The sequence below is a fragment of the Miniopterus schreibersii genome (assembly GCF_964146895.1).
Source record: "Miniopterus schreibersii genome assembly, chromosome: 8".
In the NCBI taxonomy this organism is placed as follows: Eukaryota; Metazoa; Chordata; class Mammalia; order Chiroptera; family Miniopteridae; genus Miniopterus; species Miniopterus schreibersii.
The window spans coordinates 33,764,805-33,786,863 of record NC_138109.1 but is presented as its reverse complement, the minus strand read 5'-3'; the positions used below and the strand labels follow the sequence as shown (position 1 = coordinate 33,786,863).

The window sequence follows — 22,059 nt, the reverse complement described above, 5'->3', positions numbered from 1 at the left end:
TTGTGACTGCCCTATTTCAACAGGTACCTTTTATTTGTTCTTCAATATGTTCCAAGGAACACTAATTATACAGGCTGTGACTAAGTTTCCTTTGAATTGAAAAAATGATGAAATAGTTTGAGAAATTCTTGGTTAAACAAAATTCCTTCCCAAGGGACTTCGCAGTCTCCAATCTTCTAATTTGCCTCACGAATTCCCAACTGAACCAAGTAATGTAACCACAGAACCCTATGTCAAGGAGCATCTCTGAACGCATTTGGGAACTGCTCTCTATGTGGCTAATTCAGCAACTGTACTGTGGCAAACACTGTTTCAGTGGGAGTGTGACTGTCATCATCCAGTTCCTTTTCTACTGGAGCCAAATTCCAGCAGGTTTTCACTCCAATTCTGATGATTACTAGCTGTGGGACTTGGAAAAATCACTTCAATTCCCTGAGTCTCAGCTTCTTCATCTTGTAAGTTGATGAAGTTAGATTCCACGACCTTTAAAAACCCACCCAACTGTACAAGTCTGTGCTTATGGGACTATGAAAGGCTCTGGGAAGACTGAATATAGAGTGTGTACCTATGAAGGCCAGGAAACGCCCAGGCTGTTGAGTGGGGAAAAGTGAGGGGACATGGTGTACTGCGAGGAACAACAGTCACTAGAACTAACTCCACTTTTTTAAGGTTTGATTCCAATATTCTAGTACAAGCAATCTCTGGATTATCTCATTTTTTAATTGAGGTTTCTAATGCCACTAGATTCTGAGTTCATACATTTTAGGTTTAGATGGAACAAAACTAAAGCCTCATAAAGCAAAAGGTTAATGTGAATGAACACCTGCCCCCCGGAACCTCAAAGGCCAAGAAAGCCTAACAGAAAGAGGTGGAGAGCGAAGATCATACAATTCAGACTCTGACTCCTGAACAACTCCGGCCTCTTAACTTTCTCATTCAGTTCAAATTTAAGAAAGATGGCTGGGAACCAAACCTCTTCTCTTCTGTTATCCTCTACTAGCCAAAAGGGAACCTTCTTAGGGATGCTCAGTAAGTGTAAGTAAAATGACAAAGGAGAAGATTCTTTGAAAACTGCAAAGCACTCCACAAATACATTATTTTTATTATTATTCACAACGTTTAAAATGTAACTTTAACTTAACCACAGACATGACTTCAGGCAAGTAATTCATTAGCCCTTCCTTTCATATAAAACAAATGCAGTAGTAGATGGGAAAGATTAACCAGAAAATGATAGTGGATGCTTTTGAAAATTGAGGGTCACTGCGGTACTTACTAATAGTCATCATACAATTGTGACGTTATAAATATCTCTGCACCCAGCAGAACCTAGAGTGTTCTGCTCCTTTTTCACTTGTTTCTGTTTTGATTGAGTCCATTAGCTCCACTAGCCTATAATTAGCACAACACCCTGGAAAATTAATCCCACCTGGTGAGTCAACATCAGGGAAATGAAACAGACTTCTAAACAATGTTGGGATGAAGCTGAAGCCTGAGAGCTGGGTCCTCCTGGTTTCAGAGGGAGCTAAAAGCCTCAAATCTTGATTGGTCAGCTAAAGATAGGGGAGTCCATTTTTCTATTGTCAACAACTGACTTTCAACATTGCTATCAAGATAAACATATTCCTTATTAGAATTTTCAATTAACCAGAGAATTACAAGCTGTTACATTATGACTATATATTCCTTATAAAATGTGGCTTTGGAGAAATTAAGCCTGCTAATATAATTAAAATAAATTGTCCCAATCTCTATTCCCTGGCAGAGACTCTGTAGTCAGACTGAGCAGGAGGGTTCTGGGTGTCTGGGCTGGCAGAGGAATCCTTTTATTTGAAACTGTGAGATTGCTGATATCTGAAATACCAGGGATAAACATACCCAACATGCAGGAAGGGGAATCACATGTTACTGTAGTCAAGAGGCCACAAGCAGATTAAAAGCAATACGGAAAACTTGAATATGGAACAGCTAGCTATGCAGGAGCAGGGACTGAAAATGAGGAGTAGTGGGGCAAAAACGGGAGTGTGTGCTTGGGGGCACTTTTCCTAGAACGAGCTTTGCTTTCTCCAGCTGGCGTGTAGTGTCATGTGTAGGTGAGTGTGGTGAATTAAAGGCCAGGTCATCAGAGAAATAAATGGGTCCTTTCATCTAGTTGTTTTTGTAAAATCTTCTCACTTTCCAAATTAAATAGTCCCAGTGTCCTTTCCTTGTAAATGCTTATCAGCTTTAACTGTTTTATTTCCAGCTGAATGCATGTGATATGATTAGGGAAGTCTGCAGACAAACTTTCCTAGTTAAATGTCACCATCTTCTTTTCTGACTCCAGATCATCCAGCCTCAAAAAGTATCAAATCCAATTGCCCAAACCTAAAGATCTACCTTAATTCTGCATACTTTTCACTCTCACCCCATAGTTGCTTACTTGACCTCTTTCTTGTGTTCAATACACTAATGCCAGTTTAATCTTAAAGTCATGTCATTCCCTGACTCAAAATCTTTAGTAGCTGCCCACTGCCTAACAAATTAAAGAAAACTCCAGTTTGGCAGTGAAAACCTTGGCCTTCCCTCCCATGTCCCCCTCTCTATTTAATGATCCACTAGCATGCATTTCTTTATGCTGTGTCCTGCTGGAGTCATAGCTCATCTACTACAAGTGAAAGTCCTTCCAAAGTGGAGGCAGTGGAACCAATTTGCGTGCCCAAGAGATAACTTTGCCCATTAGTCATGGGGCCTCAGGAAAACCTATTGCTGCTACTAGAAAAATACCCAAAAGCTAATGTTGGATTGTCATCAGGTCAGCTGGATCATTTTCTTAAGTGAAGGATAATGCCACATAAACTTTTAAATGACCCCCCATTTGGCAATATATTCTCTTTACTAAGGGGTTGGAGGAAACTTACACTTAAAAATTATCTTTTCCTCTTCTTTCTCCTAGCTTTCTCCATTTTTTTCTGATTTTTTTTTTTTTGCAGTAAATAATTAGAAGCTGAATTCCTCTAAAAGTAATTGCTCTCTTTCTCCAATATTAACCCTGTATTTTTAAACAAAATATTAGCAAACTGAAGCCAGTAATATATATAAAGTATTAGGTACCATGACCAAGTGCAATTTATACCAGAATGCAAATTCGTTAACACCTGAAAATCAACTAAAGCAATACACCACATCAACAAAATAAAAAACAAAAAACACACGGTCATCTCAATAGATAAAGAAAAATTATTTGACAAAATCCAACACCCTTTCGTGATAAAACATTCAACAAACTAAAAATAAAAGAAAATTATCTCAACATAACAAAAGCCATACATGAAAAACTCACAGCAGACATCATACTTAATGGTGAAAGTTTGGATGCTTTCTTCTTAAGATCAGGAACAAGACAAAGATGACTGCTTTTGCCACCCTTAATCAACACTGTACTGGAGGTTCTCGCCAGGGCAATTAGGCAAGAAAAATAAAAGGCATCCGGATTAGAAAGAAAAAAGTAAAATGATCTCTATTCACACATAACATGGTCTTGTATATAGAAAATCCTAAGAAATCCACTAAAAAATATTAGAGTTAATAAACAAGTTTAGCGGGTTATAGGTTACAAGATCAGTGGGCAGTCTTATGGAACTGAGATGACAGAAATTGGAGATCAAGGGCCACAAAAGAGGAGGTACCGTGGTAAGCACCCCAGACTTTCATTTGGTGTGGTAATCTGTTACATTGGTGACCCCCATTGAACCATACCTTCCAGTATTTATGCCTTGCAGTGGTCACTCTTCACATTGGCTTTGGGCTTAGCTATTTGATTTGTTTTTATTAATAGTACATTAATAAAAGTGACACAGAGAGAGATTTGACAAGCACTTAACCATGAGGTTTTGTACTTTGGGAATTCTCCCTCTTAGTACTCAACCTCCATGCTTAAGGAAGTCCAGGTTATCCCAATGGAGAGATAGGTCATATGGAGAAGCCCTGGAAGATGGCATATTATGTAGAGAGAGGGGGGCATGTGGAAGAGCACCAAAAGACCAACAGCCAAGCTCTCAGGCGAATGCAGGTTTATGAGTGATCCCCAGCCAACACCAAATGGAGCAGAACTGTCCAATCAACCTAGAGAATCATGAAAAATAATATATCATTGTTATTTTAAGCCACATGTATTGGGGTGGTTTGAGATACAGAAAAAAGGAACAGTTTTGAATCCTAAAGAATGCTAGGAGCAAGGATAAACCAAAAACAGAACAACCTTTACAAAGATTGAAGTCTGGTCTCAAAAGAAACTTAATCCTTTATTGGATTAACTTGCTCACTGCCCCTACTCCCAATTGCCTACCAGAAGCTAAAATAAATACTCTTGTAAGGACGATAACATCACCTAGCACCTCAGGTCATCTATATAGCTTTTAAACAATAAACAAAATACAATGCCCAGAAATTTTTAAAAATTATGCTTACAAAAATATAAGAATTGACTGGCCACCCAGAGAAAAATCAGACAATAGAAACATAACCACAAGAGACCCAGATATGGAAGTTATCAGACACAAATTATAAAATAACTGATTAATATGTTCAATAAATTAAATGACAAAATAAAGAGTTTCAACACACATATGGAAGTCTTAGAATTAGATTGAAATTATGATGCTTAAGTATACAATAACTGAAATTAAGAAGTCAGCAGATAGACTTAACAGCAGATAAGATGTAGCTAAAAAGGGAACTTATGAACTATAAGAGAGAACAGAAAAAAACCCAAACTGCAGCACAGAGACAAAAGAATAAAAATATATAAACAAGCATAGGAGTTAGATGTGACTCAGTGAAAAGAGCTTCACATTCACATAACTGAAGTCCCAAATGGAGAGGAGAGAGAGAATAAAATAGAATTAATATAGAAAGAAATAATGGCCAAGAATTTTCCAAGCTAATGAAAGATTTCAAGCCACATATTCAAACTTTACAAACTTTACAAACTCTATTTAAGATGAAAAAAAAAAAAAGGAAACCACCTCTGGACACATTATAGCAAAACTGCCAGAAACCAAAAAAAAAAAAAAGACAAAGATTGTAGATTGGATAAGAAAACAAAACTCAATTCTTTTGGGAGGGTGTGGGGTGGGTAATATTTTTAATAAATATTTTTCTGGACAGCAGGAGGAGGTGGTTGACCCCCAACTACTGTAGGAGTAAAAAAATAAAATAAAATAATAAAATAAAATAAAATAATAAAATAAAATATAAAATAAAATAATATTTTTCTGCTTATCTGAATCACTTCCAAATAAAATGCTTTAAACAAAGAAGCATATTTCTTTTTTCCCCCTACACCCCACCCCGCCTCTTTTCTTCTCTCTGTTTACAGGTCTGTTTCTGTTTTATTCAATCGTTTTGTTTTTTAGATTCCTCATGTAAGTGAACTCACATGGTATGCCCTTCTCTGTCTGGTTTATTTTACTTAGAAAATACTCAGTACTCAATTCTTATTTCAAAGTGGTTACCTAGGAAGGCTGATTGGTCTCATCTCCTAACTGGATTTTCCGCCTTTACTCTTCCTCCCATCTAGTCTAGGCCATTCTCTACACTGCAGTTAGGTTGATCTAAAATTTAAATAAGATCACCTCTCTCCTCTATATATAATTGTTTCAGTGGCTTCCCACTCCCTTGGAATAGTTTGGACTTCTAACCACAGTTTAAGCGGCCCTCTCAGATCTGGTGTCTACCTTTCCAGATTCCTTTCTCACTGCTGCCTCCCTAGAACCGTGCATTCCAGCCACATCCACTGGCTCTTCCTCCCTCCAAGCTGCCTTCCTCTCACCCACTCCAGGGGCTTCATGCATGCTGTTCCAATTCTTTGGAACTCTCTCCCCTCATCTCATATTCCTTTTCCTGGCTTTCCGATTTTTTGTCAGATCATAGTTTAAATATTATTTCCTCTTGGAAACTTTCCAGAATTCCTAGACGGTAATTTACACCACAGAAATTTCCCTAACAAAGTACTGCTTATTCATGTATCTCCCTGTAAAGTCAGTCAGTTCTAAAAGGGTAGAAACCACGCATGTCTTGCTCACAGTTATCTCCCTGGTCCTCAGCCTGGCTCAAAATAAACCCTTAATATATATTTTTTAAATCACTTACTAATATTTAAAAACCCTCCTATCTTATGTTCAAGACAGTCCATCATAGCTCTCTTGTAGACCTAGCTATTTTTTCTTTTCTCTTCTAGAAGCTTCTAGAGAAGGGTAAATGTGAATCGACTATTATTTTGTCTTTTTAACATTTTCAAGATTTTGCTGCAATAAAAATACAAAGCAGGTTGCGGGCTTGGCCCCCAGTCAGGGGCATACAGGGGGCAGCCCATCAATGACTCTCATCACTGATGTTTCTGTCTGTCTGTCTATCTGTCTCTCTCTCTCCTTTCCTCTATCTGAAATCAATAAAGATATACATTTTTTTTAAAAAAGCAAAAAATAAAAATGTAAGTGAAAATATGAATATTCATACCATAGGCCCCTCCGTTGCTATCCCAATTCCAGAGTTTAAAGTGCTCACTTGCTTTCTTACATGTAAAAAAGTGTGATTGTTCTAGTTGTATCCTCAAATGACACTCTGGCTTTTCAGTCCCTCCAGGATCCAGTTCAAAAATGGCCTTCCTTGTTTTCTGTAGCCTTAGTGGCTCCTTTCCAATTGCTGTCACGGAGTTTGTTTTTCTCTGCTTCCTTCTCTGCTTCCTCTTCTCAGCTCGGCACAGCTTCCTCTGTCATGTGCTATAAACCTGCCACTGTTGATGAGTCTTTTTATGTGCCATCTGAATCGGCTGGCTCTGTCTCATTACCCCTTGGGTTCTTTTTGAATTTTAGTGGCAAACAAGTTTTTTCTTTACTTGTTACTTTCTCTCCCCTGGCAACTCATTGCTTAATTTGGTCACTTAATTAACTCTTCGCTTGACAACGCTGAATGCCACCACTTTGCCATCACCACATTTGGCTGCTTTTGTTTTCTGTTGTATAGCCACTGCCAAGAACAGTACCTGGCACCTGACCCATGCTCAGTACCTATTTGTTGAGTACATTAAATACTCTGGCATGTACTCCATGACAGGCTGCTTGGGTTGATTTAGATCGTCTTTGTTCTCCTTATGCCACAGATAAATACATCAAACATCACTGAGTACCTAAAACTCAGTAACACTTAACAAATTTTCACTTCACTGCATACGCTGTGACCTGACCCAATTATAGGCATTCTTCTTTAGTAGGTTCGCTTTTTGTTTTTCCAGCAATGTTAAGAAGAAAAATAATTGGTTTTTCTTTTCATTTAGAAACTAAGAAACTTTACTTCCTTTTGATATTAAACCTAGTCTTTGGTCTACAATCTGTCCTTTCATCAAAACAACGCATACAGCTACTTCGTTTAAATGTAACCAACAGTGATACGCTCACCATCCCCCCCAAATCAAATTGCCAGTGTTTATAAATACAAGTAGCAAGCACAAAGCAAGAAGGGTTCATGGTCCGGGGGGAGAGCTGCTAACAGAGGACAGAGGAAATTTCTCAGTAGTGCCCATTTACGATTTGGGATCGTGAAGATTCTGGTGACTGCTGGGGTTGGCAATAAGAGGGGGTTGATGGGCGGAGAAAACAAGGTTAGCCGGTGGCCTTCCAGGTCCCGGGAGAAACCAGGGTGAGGGCACTGGGAGATGAACTAGATTAGCAAGTACTCCCTGAGGCAAGGAAAAGGCATCCTGACGATGGGAGAGGGTGAGGAGAGAACCTAGGGTTGGCCTGAATTAAAGGGGGGGGGGGGGGTTACAGCAAGGGCCAGAGCTTAGATGCTGCAGTCCTGGGGACTGGAGATAAGGGCCCTGAGCGCTAATGCTAAAGGTGAGCAGAGACGGCAGGTGAAGCAAGCTCTAAGCCGGGAAAAACTGCTCAAAGATAGGAAGGAACAGGGGTCCCCCCCCCCCGAGGGTGGAAGCAAAGAGGGAGTCCTGAGCCCAAGGCTGCAGTCGTGCGCTGGGGGGGTCAGGGTCAGGCGGGGGCAGCCCGTGGCCGCGCAGGGCGCCGCGGCCCCCGTCTTCCGTGGGAGTGTTCACGCAGGGCACCGGGGCTCGCGGTGGGGCTGTAGAACGGACTTCCCCTCTCGGGGGCTGTCCGCGGCAGGGGCTCGGTGGCGGTGTCAGGTCCGGGCCCCTCAGTGTCGGATGGGGAATTCGGGCAGGGTCGGGACTTCACCCGGTGGAGGGTGATTTCAGCGAGAGATGCAGGGACGCGGGTCAAGGGCGCGTGGGGGGATTTCAGCTCGGGGCGCGGGGGTCGACGTGCCCGGCTTGGGCCTGAACTTCTGTCGAAGTTGGGGTGTAAGTCAGGCGGGGCGGCGGTGGCTTTCCTCCTGCACCCGGGTGGGTTCGGGCGGGCGCGCGGGTGAACTGCACGCAGGACGGGGTGCGTTTCGGGCCGCGCTGGGCGAGCGAGCCCGCGACGGGGAGTCCGGCGGGGACCGGGGGGTCGGGCGCGAGGCGCAGGGAGCGCGGCCTGCGGGCTTCGGGGACTGTCCGCGTTGCGAGGAGCACCTCGCTCCCGCCCCCCCGCCCCCGGGGAACCTGTTGTCGGAGAAATGGGCGGGCGGCGGCCGCGGCGACGGAGGACCCTCCCTCGCCTCCGCCCGGGCCTCTCGGCGGCCCTTTCTCCGCGGAGACGCTTTCCCGCGCGGCCCCTCCCTTCGCTCCTTTAAGAAAGAAAAAATCACCCCCGCTCTCCGCCTGTGAATCGCCAGCCGGGTGGCGGCTCGTGCCGCTTCCGGGAGCGGAGGCGCGGCCCCGCGGGCGGGAGGCGGCGGCGGCGGCGGCGGCGGCGGCGGAGGGGAGGCCAACATGGCGGCGCACAGCGTCGGGCCGGGCGGCCGCAGCGCCTGACGCCCCACCGCCCTAGCTCGGCTCGCGGCGCCCACGCCCGCACCCAGCCTGGCCCGGCGGCCGCGGAGGGCGCAGGCCAGGAGCGCAGGGGCCCGCCGGAGCGCGGGGACGGCGCCGAGGCGGCACCGCGCGGCCCGCCAGGCCCGGGACCCGCGGCCCCGCCGCCCGCCGGCCGGCGCCGCCCGGAGGCCCGCGCCATGGAGTCGGAGGAGGAGCAGCACATGACCACGCTGCTGTGCATGGGCTTCTCGGACCCCGCCACCATCCGCAAGGCCCTGCGCCTGGCCAAGAACGACATCAACGAGGCCGTGGCGCTGCTCACCAACGAGCGGCCGGGCCTCGACTACGGCGGCTACGAGCCCATGGACAGCGGCGGCGGCCCCAGCCCCGGGCCCGGCGGGGGCCCGCGCGGCGACGGCGGCGGGGACGGCGGCGGAGGCCCCTCCCGCGGCGGGGGCACCGGGGGCGGGGGCGGCTTCGATCCCCCGCCCGCCTACCACGAGGTGGTGGACGCCGAGGTGAGGAGGGGCACCGGGGACCCGCGGAGAGGCCGGTGGGCTGGAGGGGACACACCCCGCTGGGCTTGGGGTGCGGAGGTAGGACGGGGCGGGGGGGGCAGGCACCGACCAGGGCTCCACCGGGACGGAGGTCACCGCACTGGGTCAAGTAGGGGGAGGGACCCACAGAGGAAGGGCTGACCGGGACTTGGGGGTGCAGGGCAGGGCGCGCGGCAGGGTGAGGAGGGGTCTCCCGGGCTTCGGGGTCAGCGCGCCGGCGGGGCCGCTCGCGTCCCGGGCCGGCGGTGGGGAGGGGGCCGGCAGACTGGGTAGCCTGGGGGGTGAGGGCGCGTTCCGGGAATCTGAAAAGGGGCGCTGGTAGCCTAGGCAGGGTCGGGGATTTCGTGGCGCCGGGTTTCAATGAATGAGTGGGAGAAGCGCCGGATTCAGAGTCAGACAAAAAGTGGGATGGGCCGGGCGGCGGAGCGGCCCCTTGCTAGGGGCGGAGGAGGATTCGCCGGGGTAGGAGTAGGGTCTGGGTTTTGTGGAGACGGGGCCGGATCTGCAGTGACGAGGGACCGGGCGGGGGCCGCGAATGACAGGACTCGGCGTCGGGGGGGAGGGGCGCGGGGCCCGCGGTCCCGAGTAGGGGGCGGGCCTTAATGAGGTCGGGCACTAAAGCGGCGGGGCTGGACTGAGAGGTTAGAGGTTAGAGGTTAGAGGCCTGGGCCGCAGTCGGAGCCGAGCGGGGACTGGGCAGTGGTGGGGGCTGGAACTGGAGGATGAAGCTGGGCCCCCGTCTGGGTGAGGGGGATAGTGGTCGTAGGTTAGGTCATAAAAGGGAGGACTGGCCTGGGAAAGGGACTGTTGGCGGGACAGGGTGGGAGGTCAGGGGGAGTGGAGGAGTCTGTTAGGGGGAAAGGGTCATCACGGTTTTGATGCTAAATCTCGTCTGGGTGAAGGAAGTTAGGGCTGCTTAATTTGGAATGTGAGCAAAGACCATGGGGGGGAGGGGAGGGGGTAAACTTTAACTGCAGTTTTAAAAAATGATGAACCAGAAGCCACATGGCAGCTTATGGCAGGAATTTCGGTCAGATTTCGCTGGGTAGTGTATTTCAGAGGGTCCAGTAGAACACGTGGGCCTGGTCACAGAAAAACACATCTCCAGTTAGTGGTTTGTGTTCTGAAATAGATGCAGGAATTTGGACAGTTCTTAATGAAGGGAAGCCTTCTGAAAGACTTTTTCCCGAATAGTGTTATATTCTTTTAATTACATACTTTTGCAGCAGTTGCTTGGGCTGAAGTAGCTTGGGAAAGAAGACACTTCAGAAAACCAGGTTTCTTCACAAGGCTTTTTTTTTTTTTTTTTTGGTTTCCAGACGTCCATACACTTGATTGCCCTGCATTAGCCAGGAACAGCTGTATCATTGACTAATGTATGGACATAAGATTGTTTTTCCTAGTTGGGAACTTTTTAAAAATTCATGTCATTAACTAACTGTACTTAAGTCACTTTATAAAAAATGAGCTTCTCTTTGCAAGCAAGCCCCCGTTACTCCTTCCTCCAGATTTGACCCCGTTTTGAAGTAAAAAAGCCATTGCTTTTGCTGAAGGCATTTGTGCAACTCTACAAAGCTCCATGCATCCTCATTTTGTGAGCAATGTTACTCTTTTTTTTCTTTTGTCACATTTTAATTTCCTGTAATTTAAAAATTAAATTATAATGCTTGGTGGTACTTTCATATCAGCTGTACTATACCGCCTGTACATCTAAGTACAAAGTATTGGAACTGGCTTCTTTTTACATGATGATAGGCTGAGGAGTTTGCTTTCAGGTAAAATCCAGAGAATCTATATCTTTTTGTGTTTTTGTGTCAAGTTTTCATTTCCTCTTGACCTGTCAATTTGGCCTGGGGAGGCTGTACCATTTAATTTTGAGAATTCACAAGGAGCTGGTAACCGAGGCTGCTTTACCCATAAGCATATTGGCAGGAATTCAGGCAGACACGGGAACCTGGTGAGAACATTTAACCCAGTTTTTGCCTCTGGAGTTTTATAAATCTTCTTACATGCCACCTGTGCAGCTTGTTGGTCATCCTTGGTAAAGTGGGAAACGGAACTTTTGATCTTGGGAAATAGGAAAAGTTGCTAATCGATGTTGAACATCTACAGCATGTCATGCACTGTATTCAGTGCTCTATACAGTTTATTTCATCCTTAGTGAGATAGTTAATAGCATCACCGTTTTAGAGATTTGATTAGTTAGTGGCAGAGTCTGAATTTAAACTGGTCTCTCTGACTTCAAAGACTATGTTTTTCACTCTGCTCAACTCATGGTTTTAGGCTTGAATTCATTTTAGGATAAGAAGGAAGAATAATGAAGGAAAGACAATTGGAGACTACTGTACGAGTCTAGGAATGATGTGACAAGCACTGAATCAAGACATTAGGAATAGAATAATAGGTAGAATGAAAGGAGAATCTTCAGTTTTTAGAGCAGAAGACTTTAGAAATTAATAATTAGTGTGGCTGCCTTGTTTTACAAATGCAGTCTTGCAGGCCCCAAAAGGGAAGTGGCTTGTCCCCCCCAGAGTCAGTAATGGAAGAGATGGGGTTAGAACTCAGGCCTTCTCGCGGCAAGCCCAGTGCAGTTCTCCCTACCAGCTGTTTTCCTTTCAGAGGAAAGAGACAAGACATGGTAATGATTTAAAGGGGATGAAGAAAAGGGAAGTGTAACAAACTGGGGGAAGTTTGTCAGTTTCTTGTATGATTTACCCATTTTATTTCTGAAAAATGAGTACCTTATTTTAAATTATATAAAGCTTTATTTAATGAATAGTATATTTCAGTTTCAGTGTCTTATTAAAAATGTTTGGGAATTTGTACATTAAAATCTAATATACAGATTGAAATCTAATTGTTAAAAAAGAAAAGTGATTACATTTCTTTTACATTTGTAGTTTGGGGACAGGAATGATCCTCTCATTCAGTGAACAGTACCGGAACTGGGATACAGTGGTGAACAGAACACGGAGATTTACATTCTAGTGAATCTTAGGGCAAAGCCTCTCATTTTCTAAGAAGTGACTTCCCAAAGTCATGTAGCTCATTAGGGAAATCAGTGTAGTAATTTGGGTCCATGCTATAATTAGGATTTGGTTTAAAAATTAAAATTTGGAAAGTAAAAGCAGTTAACTTAGAGTTCCATAGAAGCCAGGAGAATGCAGATGATAAGGGCCCAGATATCTAGTAGAACACATAAAACTGCACAGAAAGCCACCTTTTTAATATCCTCCAACTAAATAAAGGTATTGCTTTGTAGAAAGTTATGTTTGGTTGTTACTAGTATTGTTGGATGTAGATAGATATATAATTCTTAGTGTCTGAGTGTGGAAGGAACTTCAAGAAGCTATCCAGTTCTGATTTTGAATAGCATTTCTTCAGAACCCTTTCATGGCTGGTAAGAGTCTGTTCTAATATTAAAGAGAGTGAGATTTCACAACTGCTCTCAATAACTTATTCAGATATTTAACACTCGCACTGTCAGAGTTCTTTATTGTTTCTTATATGGTTAACATAAACCCCTCTGGCCACTGCTAAGGGCATGCCCCATGGTTCTGCTGCGCCCCACAGAGCTGGGAGAGTTGGTCCTTTATGAATTGTGATCCTGTTAAGGGGACAGTAGATTTCTACTGTCAAGGGGAACAATAGAAATCAGAACCCGGTACTGTTGTGGGCATCTTATAAAATTTAACAACTGTGAAATGTATCTTATTTATTATTAAGTCTCTATGTCTTTAGAAAGTACTAAAATAAATGGTTTTTTTGCAAGGAGATATCAATTAGCAGCTAGAAATATCTTTCTGTGTTAATTGATATTCTTAGAACAATACTGTGGTCTAAAAATATTGTGAACTTGTTTTGTTGTTGTTTTAATATGGACATTCCTTCTGGAGTTAATTGTCAGAAGTATTTGCAAGATTTCATTGCTTCTTTGTTTTTTAAAAGCCCCAAAGCTGGTCCTACTATAATAGATCTAAATCATATAAATATAAAAGTCACATTAATTAGGAGTTCCTTAACTTACCTCAGTTCTGCCTCTCTTCCTCCCTGCCTCCCCCCACCCCCTTTGGTAGTAAGTGGTAGTTGTAAATGAATTAAAATTATAATACCATCAATATTTATCTTAAGGTTTATATTAAAATTCATCTCCTTTTCCCCCTAAAACATACAATCCTAGTACGTTTGAGTGTGGAGTAAATATCAAGTAAATTTTAGTTAATAGTGATTTGAATATATGACCCGTAATCAGTTGAAAGTACATGAAATAAAAATGAGGTGTCTGAAAGATACAGCCCAATTTTTGACATAGAAAAATCTTTATAATTTAGTATATATGTATCTCCTTTGGGAATTAGGTCTGTGAGTTCATCTAACAGTTAGGTTCTTACCTTGTGATTACCTGGTGGTATGCTATTAGAATGAACATAATTTGGCATGAAGAAGAACCTTGTATGTGTCATTGAGTATCTAGTTCTAGTGAAATCATAGTAGGTAGTACAGCTCTATACAGCCTAATAATGCTATTAGCTTAGAATTTGAAACCAGTTACAATATTAGGAAAGTAAATGTTGCAATGTTTTAACAATTTGAGGAAACAGTTTCAACTTTAATGCAATTTAAATAGCAGGCATCAATGTACTACATATTTTTGTGCTTATTGCTCAGATGTCACATAACATTTATTTGAATCTGAGTGTGAAGATGAAAAATTTTCGCTTTTATTAAGAACTATTATATTTAGAAAAATTTAGTTAAATAATACTTTTCTTATCTTGCTGCTCAGATTTTGGGGGAATTTTTTTTTGTTTCATTTTTTTGTATTTGGAACACCAGAGAGAAATAGGAGGTAAAATTTCTAATGTTAAACCATTTCAAACACCCCCATACACTTAATGCACTAAGCTCATACTTCTCACTCATTTGTGTTGTAACTTTTTAAAAAAAAAAAAAATCATAGTTCAAATAAGTTTTAATATTGGGTTTCCTAGCGAATTAGAAAGGTTTTGCAGTAGTCCAAACATGAGGTGATGAGCTCAATGGTAAAAGGAGATAGGAAAACCTTAAAAGCAGACTCAACCAAAACAGGCTAGCCAATTTGTATAGAGCTTTCTATGCTTTGTGACCCTGAAAGGATAACTATTTTTAATGGTGCCACACTCAAAAGAAGGTTCCAGTATGCTCTGTTTAAGAAAGGTCAGAAATGTGTAACATTTTAGCTTTAAAAAAATGAAAGAGAAGAAGGCAGTTGGCCACATAAAGAAGTCAGCTTCAAGGTTGGAAAACTGAGGATACTAGAATGCAGAGGCACTACTAAGAAAATTGGGCTTCATTTTCAAAAGAGTGAATGTTTTATCTCACCTCTTAGTTTCTTTTTTACATTTGTATTTCTCATTATGGGAATTATTATTCAGTATTGAAACTTTTAATTGACTTATAATTTTTTTTCTAAAAGCTTTTATTAGGTAACATTGTTTACTGCTGATAATCTCTGTGATGAGTTTTTGGATAATATTTTATAACCACTTTGTATTTTTATGATATGTTTATCAGTTCACTTCTCTATCCAACAGTGAGAAGCCTGGTTTCCACCATTGGTGGCTTACATTTTTAAATTTCTGTATGGGTGGGAGGGTGAGGGAAGTAGAATCTACTTGTTTTAGAGATTAACCTTAAGTTAGTTAATGGAACAAATAAGTTTGGTTTAGTTTTAAGTGTTCTGAAGAAAAAAATTAACACAATTAAGTCAAAATTTTATTCTGATAATCTTTACAGAAGTTGAAATGGAATCTTTTTCTAGGGCTGACTTGAAGATTTGATTTTTTTTCTTAGAAGGAAATAACATCTTAGGTGTCCACCAAAGTCATCTCACTTCCCAAGATAAGCTTTATTGTTACGGCGCACAGGTTGCTTTTCTGTAGTGACTTAGCCAGTTACTTGTATTGTGAAATTCAGTTGACACTATTTGATATGCTTTCTCTTAAGTTTAAGTTGTTTGTGTTAGAAATATTTTATTTAGAATATTACATAGTTTCTAATTAGTTCTTGTAAGAAAATTGGCTGGGAAGATGCGACTCAGCAGGACTTTTCAGATTTGAGCCACAGTTTAAGCTTTAATGGAATTTCTATTTAGTTGTTTTTCCCCACCCTTTTCCTTTTCTGCATGCTCCCCACAGTTCTCACCTAATATCTCATATCATTTTGTCTTGTTAATTGTTTTTAGGATAGTCATTTATGACTCAGATGTGTTTTTTATTTGCCTTTAAATTACCTTCCAGCTTTTCAGTACTCAAAGGTCTGTGAATATTTTAAAAACAGCTATCTTTAGAACATAGTTTTGCTTTGCCAAAGGGATGGAATAGAGATGCACACGTGGCCAATGCAGCCTTCCCTTGTCACCTTTTCCTGTGACCTGTATCAGTGTCGTGATGGTTGGGCTATTGGTAAGCTCTAGACCCAATCTTATCTGTTGTTTTCAAAAAGCTTTCTACTCACTTGATCTGTCTTTTATATGCTCTCTTGTGTCTGTCTATTTGCTCATTTTTAAGAGGACAGGACAGCTATTTCTGGTGTCTTTATTAAGTGGAAAATAGTTTTTAAAAACTCTACATTTATATTGAGTAACAGTAAAAATCCAATTCCGATGATAAAAACAGATATTAAACTAAAAAAAGTCAGAGCAACAAAAACAGTTCATAGGCGATTTAACAAAATAGCCATTCATTTAATAGGTTTTTATTGAGTACTTACTGTGTGCTAGGCTCTGAGCTAGATTTGAGAGTACAGTGGTGAACCAATCACACATAGTCCCTTCTTTATTACAGTATAAGGCTGGCGGGTTTCTTATGCTGTGAGCCTAAGAAATAAATTGTAATTCAGAAAGTAGAGGCCTTGAAGAGTTGTGGGTTAAATAGGAAACAACTTGGGTTTCCTATCAATCAAAATCATTTGAATAGGGCTTTGAGAATTTTTTGTCATTTAATTTGATCTGTAGTTGTATCCATTGCCATAAACCAAGTGATTTTTTCCCCAAGATATATTTCTTTAGTGCTATGGAATGTACAGAATTTGTATTTATTTACTTGTTGGATGTTTATTTTAGTAGGTTGATGATTCTCTCAACTAGTGTCTCCTTTAAGAATGTTGCTAATCGCCCAGCTGAGCGTGGCTCAGCGGTTGAGCGTCGACCATTGACCTGGGATCCAGGCGATCCGGGTTCAATTCCCGGTCAGGGCACATGCCCTGGTTGCAGGCTCCATCCCCAGTCGGGGGCATGCGGGAGGCAGCCTATCAGTGACTCTCTCATCATTGATGTTTCTATCTATCTATCCCTCTCCTTTTCTCTCTCTGAAATCAATAAAGATATATTTAAAAAAATAATAAGAATGGTGCTAATTATTTCAATTAAATGTCATTACTTTTTGTCCTAAAATCATGAATGTTTACATTTTTTCCAGAAAAGAGAAATTGCTCTAGGAACTAGTCTTATTTTAAGCTAAAAATCTCTTATAGTTGTTGATAATACAAAAAAAAAGCTATTTTAATAAAGCTAGAGGAATGTTGTTGGTTTTAGAAAGACTTATGATGTGGAAATAGTAGTGACTCTGTAAATGAAAACCTGCCTGGGATTAGTAACCTTAGAAATCCTTAGGTTACGTCGGTTTATTGTTAGTATTTTGCTTTTTGTGGTCAGTTTTATGTTGAAGCAGACTAAAATAATACTTTGAAAATGTTAGTAATTTTCATCTTATAAAATTTATTTCTCATGATGTATGCTTCACTTGCAATGTTTTGGTGAATTGTAGTAGCAGTGGGTCATCCTATATCATTTTTGTTTTTGAGAAAACGTCAGGTGTCTCTTGAGTAATCAGTACTCAGTGTTGAAATTATGCCAGGCAAAAATATATATACATACATATAATTAAAATAAAACATTGTACCGTAATAACAGTTGGCAATTGGTTTGTGATGTACTGACAGCTGTAGAGATTAACAAGCAAGTCCTGCTTGCTTTTCATTACTTTGAGAGTTTTATGGTTGGAGTACAAAACTTACCTGTGGTAAAGGAATTCCAAGAATTTTTATGAGAATCGAAGATCAAAATCCATGCAGTTACTTTAGATTCTCCCAGTTCACAGTGATTATAATATGGGAGAAAATGTCAAGAATACTTAGCAAGATCCACTCCATAAAACAAAACTACTCTCTGTAGAACTGAGAGTATTTTCTGCCTTCCACTCTCCCTCTTCCAATAAACAAAACTAAAAGTTGTAAATTTAAGGATTAAAATTGAAGAGCTGGAAGGGGACCATGGTGTTAAATATTGTCAGTTTAGGGAGAGGACCCCTTAGATCCTTAGCAGACTCAGGAAGGGAATCCAGCCTTCTGCCAAACAAGATGTATTTTGTATACTTTATCACACTATCTGACACGAGGAAGTCTTTTTCTGTAGGTCATCTTTAATATATCATCCTTCCTCATAAATTTGCTGAATTTTAATTACCACCATTTTCTTCGTTAGATACTAGTTTGGGTTAGGGGAACAAAGTTGGCACTTGTTTTTTTCCCCCCTCAACGATATTTCTCTTGTTTATCTTGTTTCCCCATTCAGCCTTTTTTAATGCCAACAGTTGTTAATAATTTTATAAAAGGTGGTGCAGATTGAGGAAGAGAAGACTGAACAAGTGTTATCACTTGGGAAGGCGCTGTCTTCTTAGTATCCTTGTACCTGACAAGAATTAGCGAACTCCTGCCTGAGTCTATTCACAGTTGCACATGGGTGTTGGGTACTTAAAAATAAGCTTAATAGTCAGTGTATAAATCTCTTGAAACAGTATACAACCTAATTTGTCTGTCTCAGGTGTATATTTTTTACTTCTTTAAAATTGCCTTTTTGTCCTCTGTCAGATACATTGTTTATCAGAAGTGTCAACTAGGATGTATTTAACACTTGCAGCTTTGAAATTAAACATTTTGAATGATACCTTGGAATGGTGTTAATATGCTAAAAACATAATACTTGTCTTAGATTATATATTTTAATGAGTACAGAAAAATATAGTGTACATTGATTAACTCTTAAAGGATACCTTTAAAAAAATTAGGCTTAAAATATGCCAGGTCCTTTTGTGACCTCTTGCCTGTGTACATGTTTTTTCCTCCTACCTAGCACATCTTCCTTATGCCTCCTTCCCCTTTTCTTGCCACATTAGAGTACAGGTGTTATTCCACAGCACTGTCTGTCTGACATCAACTTAATTCTCACACTTGATTCTTTCTTTACAAAGTAGATTTACCACAGGCTTGAGGCTGGCGCAGATAGTTAATGATCAGCCCTCTTATTTCAGTCTAACAAGTCCCACGAGACTCCAAATGCTACCTTAGTACAAGTATGTTAATCAGGTTTGCCAATGGCTTTCTGTTAGAGCTCCACACCTAGTATTACACTTATTTCCATTCATTGTTCCCCTCCTCCTACTAAAAGTCCCTTCTTAAGCTGGAATAGAAACTCTTACATATCTCTGTTTTAGCACTTACTGTATTTTACTGGGATTACTCATTTATTTGTCACCCAGACTGAATTTCAGGTCTTTTGAGGACAGAGTCTGCTCTTCTGTATTTCCCATAAAGTCCAGGGTAACACTTGACATAGCAGGTGTCAATTAATTGAAACAGTCTAATTTGGAAAATATTTGTTTGCATTACCGTTTTGGAACACATTTCTCTCCATTCGTGTATATCAAATAGTCTCTTAAAGCTAGTTTTGCCTACAGTAACCTATGCCATAGCTTATAGGTGACATGCATATTTTGGTAGTCTTGTAACAGGTTTCTGTCATAGTTTTTACCTGTTTTACGTTGATGGGAAGGAACTGTTTTTGAACTGCTGCCCATGTCTTTATAATGGGCACTATTTTGGACATAACACTTAAAATCTGAACTTTGGTATTTGGTAGCACTCCCTTTGCTTTATAAGTTTTTTCCGTAGCTCACATAGAAAACTGTTACACATAAGAAAGAAGATAATAGATGCTAAAACAAACTTTTTTTTAGCCTTTGGTAGGACTGTTTGCCTGTTTTTATATAGCTTTGTTACATGGCATAGTTGAGCTATACCTTAGTGAGGAGAAGATTATTTGCAGAGATTGTCATTTCTGGAGAAGAAAGAGAAAACATGCTACACTACAATTAAAACAGGAAACTGATTTTTGTTTGGGGTTGTCCTAGTTGTTTTATTTATTACTCTAATAATGATTAATGATGTTACCATTAATCTGAGTTTATTTTTAAGTAAAGCTACTGAGACACTGTTCATTTTTTACTCCTCCTCTGTCACCCCAGTGTTTAAAAAAAAGAAAAAAAAGTGTGCAGAGGGGAAGTAGGAGGAGGAAAGAAACAGTAGTATGGGAACTGTTTGTTTAACACTGAACAAATATTTATTGAATGCCTTCAGCTGTGATCTGGCTTCTGATTGCTAACATATAGTCCAGCTTTTAGGAGTTCATAGCCTGTTGCAGTGGTTCTGAAGAGTGGGAAGGGATGGCTAGCACCAGATCAGAATCACTTGGGTTGTTTGTTCAGAATAGCTTGTCCCCAGCAGGGCCTCAACCATTCCGGGAGATTTTGACAGAGTGGAGAGTATTGGGTAAAGTACTTAGTGAAGTGCTAGAAAAGGTGTGTGTGTTCTGTGGTCAAATGCAAATCCAATGTGGACGTAATTTGATTTGTATACTAGATGTGTTTTCCCAAGTTTTTATCTTGAACAGTTACCAACCTGTGGAAAATTTGAAAGAATAGTACAGAGAACACTTGCATACCCTTCACCTTGATTCAGCATTTGCAAACATTTTGTCACATTTGCTTTATCTCTCCTCTGTCTCTAAAGACATACAAGTACACACACTCACACACTCTTTCTCTCTTATTCACACACTTTTTTTTAAATCCTCACCCGAGGATATTTTTTTCCAGTGCTTTTTCAGAGAGACAGACGCCGATGTGAGAGAGACACATTATTAGTTGCCTCCTGCACACGCCCCAACCCGGGGCCAGGGATCAAGCCTGCAACCGAGGTATGTGCCCTTGGCGGGAATCTAACCTGGGACCCTTCAGTCTGAGTGCCGACGTTCTAACCACTGAGCCAAACTGGCCAGCGCCACTCACACACTTTTTAACCCTTTGAAAATAAGTTGCAAACATCATGGCACTTGACTCCTAATACTTCTGTATGAATCTCCTAAGGACAAAGACACTCTCCTACAGACCTACAATACCGTTACCTCACCAAAAGAATTTAACAGTGATACTTTAATATTCTCCATTATTTCAGAGTTTCCCACTTATACCAAAAATATTCTTTATAGACATTTTAAAAATTAATCCAGGGCTGAGTCAAAGATTATGCACTGCATTTGATTATCATGCCCCTTTAATGTAGATTCTAGAATAGTCTGCATCTTTTTAGTCTTTTGAAACATTTTTTAAAACAACCCAATTCTCTTATTACATTTTTTAAAGATTATATAATTGAATCATTTCAATTATACAAGGAAGTTTTATTATCTATTAAGGTAATAAGGAAAACTGAACAAAAATATTAACTTCTTTCATGACATACCTTGTTCCTCATTAATAAGGCTATACTTTCAGTTATCTTTATTTAGATCTTTTATAGAACTTTAGCATTTTTAGAGCCAGAAGGGATCTTAGATCTAAAGGTAAACATTTTCATTTATAGATGAAACTGAAGTATGAAGATATTAAGTCTTATCTAAGACATTGGTTCTCAAACGGGGGTGATTTTGCTCCCAGGAGACATTTGGCAATGTCTGGAGACCTTTCTAGCTGTCCCAACTAGTGGGTAGAGGCCAGAGATGCTGCTAAACATCCTGCAATGCACAAAACAGCCCCCCTCAACAGAGAATTGTCCAGCTTAAAAATGTCAGTAGTGCCAAGGTTAAGAAACCTTGGTCTGAAATCACACAGCTGATGGTGGGACTTACAGCCATGTTTTCTGACTCAATTTTTTGTTCTTTACACACACTCCATGCCTTCCTTTCTTTCCCTTTCATTCTCATCACCTTCATCTTCTATTTCTTCACTTTGAACCTTTTTAGTAAGCCTAATGACTTGCTTTATGGCTATAAGGATTAAGCTGAATTAGAAAATATTGCTAGAAAGAACATGGAGTATCTTTTTAAAAGAGAAATACAGCCCAGCTGATGTGGCTCAGTGGTTTAGCATCGACAAAGTGCTTTCAGTGGAGTTTTATTACTGTAAGTAAAAATTTGTGCAGAATAACCTTTTTTTTTACAGTTTTTTGTTGCTGTGTGTTTTTTTAAAATATATTGATTTCAAAGAGAGAAAGGGAGAAGGAGAGAGAGAGAGGAAAAACATGAATGATGAGAGAGTCATTGATCAGCTGCCTCCTACACGCCGCCTCCTGGGAATCGAGCCCACAAGTCTGGCATGTGCCCTGACCGGGAATCGAACCTTGATCTCCTGGATCCTAGGTCGAAGCTCAACTGGTGAGCCACACTGGCTGGACCAGAATAACCTTTTAAAAGCAGCTTAGGTAACTATAATAGCAGTTCAC

General features: G+C 41.1%; 1 protein-coding gene across 2 annotated transcripts in view; it reads left to right on the top strand.

Annotated features, from left to right (window-relative positions):
• Positions 1-9,074: 9,074 nt before the first annotated feature.
• The window catches only part of USP24 (ubiquitin specific peptidase 24), a 115,259-nt gene continuing 102,274 nt past the window's right edge, over positions 9,075-22,059 (top strand). For both annotated transcript variants that reach the window (XM_081144427.1, XM_081144426.1), the window contains exon 1: positions 9,075-9,426. In XM_081144427.1, coding sequence (XP_081000553.1) covers positions 9,106-9,426 — 321 coding nt within the window. In that variant the 5' untranslated portion in view covers positions 9,075-9,105. The remainder of the gene's footprint in view (positions 9,427-22,059) is intronic.